This window comes from Mya arenaria, chromosome 9 (genome assembly GCF_026914265.1).
Source record: "Mya arenaria isolate MELC-2E11 chromosome 9, ASM2691426v1".
NCBI lineage: Eukaryota > Metazoa > Mollusca > Bivalvia > Myida > Myidae > Mya > Mya arenaria.
In genome coordinates, this window is record NC_069130.1 from 50658145 (window position 1) to 50663934 (window position 5790).

Sequence of the window (5790 nt, forward strand, 5' to 3'; positions counted from 1 at the left end):
TTTGTAAATAACATGGATAGCAGCAAAAATACTATTTAGATTATGTGTGTTTTGTATTGTTTTTCACAATCACAATTGAATACAAAATCTTAGCAATAGCAATCATTTTTTTAAATGATACAAAGAAATGTCCGTTCCATTCCGATAAATTGATTACGAATATGCACTTGTAGACCAACCTTTATGAATATTCCTGGCAGCCATAATGTAGTGTTTTTTGTATTGGTCCAGATTCACATACCTAGCGCGACAGCGTTGCGTTTGGCAGATTTTGAAAATCGGTTCCTCGCTGTGCCTGGGAACAAGCAGGCTTCACTACTCTTGTGATTTCGGATAAATGCACGGGCAGTGACGGTTGATGCTTCAACACTTGGCTTTTATAACCGTGGTTTTATGCCTTTAAGTTCAGAGAGCTTATGGAATTAGTCATGGATCAATTCCTGACGGTAACACGAATTGCATATGTATTTATTAATTAGAAAACGCAAAGCATAGTAACACTATATATCAATAACATGATCCTTGTGGTATTTATAGGTTTTTAGTGAGATTATTTTTATATTAATTATATGCTTATATTATTTTTATTTATTTTTTAACATGGTGAACACGTTCAAAAGTATGTTAACAATATGAAAAACTGAAAGCAAACACGTTTAGAAATTGTATGAATAGAAAATATATTAAGGACTTTTATATTGAAATATATAATTTTTACTATCGAACGGTTTTATGGTTAACAAGAAATTATTGATAAATAAAATGAAATCGTCACGATGAAAATCTTATATAAGCAGTGTTACAATTAACAAATTAATATCAAAAGCACTTGTACGCTTAATTAAACTGCACGGAATTGCCGTTTTAGCGATACAACCATTAATCTTAGCGTTCATCGCTTTAAAACCTGATTCGTATTTAAAAATTCATTCCCATAGAAATAATACATCATAAGACGTTGTCCATATGTATGAATATAAACTCTAATAAACTGTTGGTGATTTTTCTACAGCTATTAAGCCACACACAAGTAATTTGATCTTTGCTTTATTACTTAGCGTTTAGATGTAGAACACAATCGTATCTGATGGCGGATAATCCACAGTGCTAATTTTACATAACAACAGCAATGCTAAATCCACATCTTTTACATGCATTTCTTAGAAAATTATTTTTCTTAAATCCTCTTAACAATTTAATTGCATATATTGTTTCTTTAGCTCTGTCAATTGTTGAAATAATGAGATTTAAATGGTCTTTCAAAAGAACAAATGTAAGTCGAAATATCATGCATCTTAATCCATATATTATATTATGAGAAAAACGTTGCAAATGTCAAAGAATGTCATTAAAACATCGTTCTATAAAAACTTTACAGAACGTGTACAGTTAGAGATTGAAACCATTGGTTAGACTCATACATATACCAGCAAAATAACGCCATAGAGTGAATAATTTGCGTTCAATACATTTACTACTTTATGTAAGCTCCATTATGAATATGCCCAGACTCTGACATGAATCACCCTCGATCCGTGTCTTAAGTCAAGACCACTACGGGTGACCCATTTGATACATCAAGAGGAAGTACCCCTGGACTGGACCATAGCAGCAATTGTTCTGGCGAGAGTCGGAGACATAGATCGACTGAATTAAATATTAGAATAGAAACACCATAATAAAAAATATTTAACTATTGCATGCGTTGCGACGAGGGTGAGAGAGAGGTGGGCTGGGAATTTGATTAATGAAAATAGCTTAACTTTGTTTAGAAAATGAAAATATGTTGTTATCGTATTACTGAATTCGTATGGTTGCAAATATCAGCGTGTTTAAATTGCAGTGAATTGCTCTTCCGGGATATTGGTATACAGCCTTGCGTGATTAACACAATTTGCAAGAAAAGAATTAATTGTTAAACACTTGATGAATGACAGTTTGTAACAGATACCGTTGTTCAATGCATAACGGACGTATTTATTTATTTTCAGACAAGGGAGGTATCTGAGAACGTTATCAGTTTTCGCTAATGCAGACAAACGACGCAAGAAAGTAGATATAACAATATCCGACAGACGACCGTAATCTTAGAATCTCAACAATGGAAGATCCGGCAGTGGTTATCGTTATGGTGATGCTATCCTTGTTTTCCATATGCGGAACAATCGGAAATTCACTCGTTCTTTACATCTATTCACATAAGAAAGAAAAGTCGACCGCGGGAATTTTCATTATGAGCCTTGCAGGAACTGACCTATTCACCTGTGTGTTTGTTATGCCGTTCACAGAGGCTGTCGTGTACCTGAGTTACATGGTTCGATATGACGTGGCCTGCAAGATTAACATGTTCTTTATCACATGCAATGTTCCATTCGCCGCGTTCATAATGGTGGCAATTGCAATTGACAAGTACTTTTGTATCTGCCATCCATTTCTACATGTTATCAATATATTTCGGGCAAAAGTAATCGTGTTGTGCTTAATGCTCTTTGCATCTACATTTGGAGTTATCACATCTCTGTCATACGGTGTTTACTCATACGAACTGATAGTGCCTACTAATAAAACCATTGCCAGTCCAAGTGAAACTATGATGTATACGGTAAGTGAAAACTATGGCCAAAATGCAACTTTGATTGCCGGTGGCCACCGTGTGTATGCAAATTGCTCAAAGGAATTATTAGGGAAGCTTCATGTATACAACAACAAAACAGAAGCGCACGCTGGATACGACCTATTCTATACAGGTCTATGTGCTCCAAGTTATATTCTGACTGGCCCTCAGTTTCTGAATATCTATCAACGTGTGTACGCTGGGACATACCTGCTTTCTTTTGTCGTAGTATTCGTCCTATATGGCCTGATTTACCGGTCAATATACAAGCATCGAGCTAAAAGAAGCAAGAGAAAACGTTCCAGTCTGTATCCGTCTGGCGTAAGTCATGTTACCAGTCTCGTTCCACCTCGTGTAAGACGGTGAACATTCTGTCCCTAATTGCTTCAAATATTCTTAACAGCTTGGAATAGACAAAGTCACCAATCCGTTTTGCGAGACCTTTTCAAATATAACTGACTCTGTCCGTTCTTAAATACCTTATTTAGAATAGAAATCATTTTCTTAGTAAAATTATGTAGATTAAATTTTGAAAGCTATTTGATTGCATACGCATCAGTTATCAATGCAAATCGCAAAATACATTTGTCTGTAGTCACCTTAGTGCAATAGGTCATATTCAATTATTATTTAGCAATGTTTCTATGTTTTCATAAATGAAGTGGGTGTATAACATCTATGTCATAATCTTCCGAATTATTGTAACTAATTAAAATAATATTAGTGTAACATTTTGATCAAGAAGTTTTACTTCGACGCTTGTGTAAAGGTAAAGCGCCTTGTGAAATCCGAATTTGGATAATTTAGTCCAACATAACTGTCTGATGTATGTCATGTATACCGGGTTGTTGAATAGTTGTTATCCACGTTATTTATCGGTAAAAGTATACGTTACCCATCCGTACGTTTCTCTTATAAAGCTGGTATACCTATACAAAGCAAGACAATAGTTAATGTAGAAGCGTATCCAATTTTCATCATTATATCAAAAAGCATGGCAACATTTACAATACAAGTAAAATGTTGCATACGTAATACAATATTAGGCATCTGAATAAGATTTCTTATTATTTTTTTTTTCATTTGAGTTATATCGGATGAGTTTAAATCTTGTTTACGTATTTAAATTCATTTCATGAATACACATCGCAGGTGTAATTCAATGCAGGAGGAAATATGACTATATGTCTATCAAGTTCCACTTGAAATATCACATAGGTTATTTTGCTACCGGGGTAGTCCCCCTATTAAATTCTAAAACATATGCAGAACAGCATGAGTTCATTCCGTATGATTATATACTGTATCAAAATTTGTCAACACCTACATTTAACTTTAGGTGACAATAAGGTTGTTAGAAATACATCAATACTGATCAAAATGGAATATCTTTTACATTGCAATTTCGAAATCTTGTTTCATTTGCGTATAATTGCATGGGTAGTCATCGTGGCCTTCTTGAAATGTAAGGCTTATTAACTGAAGTGAAACTCCACAATGTACAAACCTAATTGATGATATTGCTGTACAAAAGGTTGCCAAGAATACTATAGAATTACATTAAAAGGCATTAAAATTATTGCATATAATAGAAGAATTAAACAGTAAAGTCCCTTAAAGATCTCTGAAGGCTGGCAGGTTGATGATTTATCCCATTTAATTTTTATACAATGTACATCAATGATGATAGTACGTAGTTGAAATGTAATTGTAGCCTTGTGCAATGTAACGATGCTTGCTTAAGTTGTTTTTTCAGTGACATATTAAAATGTGTTCGTTTAATAATTGTTATATTCATTTATAATTGACTACTAGTAAACCAAATGTATAGGGATTAACCGCAAATACTCTGTCATAACACATCCATGAATAAAAGTGTATTGTACATCGACAAAAAGAGTGACACCTTAAACGACACGTGTTACCACGGATTAGAAACATATGTGTTTGAGCATCTATATAGTATAAGACGAAGTATATATGTGTCCTTATATTTAAATAAGTGGTAATATTTAGAATATGACTTTTTCTGCATCATATTTCAGTAGCAGACACATATGAGAACTGACTCCTTGAAACAGTCATAAATAAAAAACAGTTTTTAGGTGTTCTGGTTTTCAGATAATTCCAGTTATTGTTATAACCTTTGTGATGTTAGTGTCGTCGGTCGCTTTATCGGTGCCGTCGAAGTGCGAAAACTTTAACCATGGCCATTATTAAAAAAACCAAATGTATTGAAATAAACTTAGTTCTACTCATTTGACAAATACACAATACGTGCGTTGGCGTTCGCCCAACAGCGCCCTGATTTACATAACCTTCCAAATGTAGGAATATCGGTAAAATAACTGAACAGATGGGATTGGTTATGAACTACCGATGTTAATTTTTCATTTTAATCCATTTATTAATGAGCTAAATGTCTACACGGGAAATAGCGTCGTTATAATTAGCATCTTGTCATGTAATCTTGAATTACTATCGTTATTTTTTTCTAATTTATCTTCAGATTGAGTTCTCGATTGTTGAAACCCAATTCACAGCGGTGACACACGTTAATCCTCACAGTGGCCGACGGAGCGATCCAAATCTTGAAAATGACGAAGTTGACAAAGAAACGCATGTAGAGATGCAGCCAATGAGACCAAAGCCGAGAAAGGGACCGCGGGCAATATCAATCAAAGAGAAAACATTATTGGCCAATATTCGGACAGCTGTCATGTTGTTTGTTGTTACCGTTGTTTTTCTAGTTGCATTTTTGCCAGCTTGGCTTATGGGATTACAAGCAATGGAGTTTAACGCCGTGATTTTCTACATGTATTTTGTATATCATACTGCAAATCCTTTCATTTACGCATTCATGAACAAGTCATTTAGAGATGACCTTGGAAAGGTTCTTAAATGCCAGAGTATACCCCTTGTTCGTTAAACATGTTTTTTTTTAAATAATTTGCACGTTTTCTAATTGTTGTAAACATTCAACACATTCTCAATGACTGTGAAATACTTATCTTGTTAATAACGTCGCAAACTCTGCCACATTGTCTTTCTTACTCATTAAAATAAATGCACGAAATTATTAATTTACTATGAATAATGAGCAAACGGTTGCAAACTGGGTCTGTAGAAGTGATAATGTCGTTCAGTATAAAAAATGATAAATTTACAGTTTAATA

The 5790-nt window shown here is 34.0% G+C and overlaps 1 protein-coding gene across 1 annotated transcript; it reads left to right on the top strand.

Moving 5' to 3' along the window:
* Positions 1–2101: 2101 nt before the first annotated feature.
* Positions 2102–5543, top strand: LOC128246144 (cholecystokinin receptor-like). The gene is made up of 2 exons (XM_052964339.1): positions 2102–2935; positions 5124–5543. The coding sequence occupies exons 1-2, from the start codon at positions 2102–2104 to the stop codon at positions 5541–5543; spliced, it is 1254 nt and encodes a 417-aa protein (XP_052820299.1).
* The last annotated feature ends 247 nt before the right edge of the window (positions 5544–5790 follow it).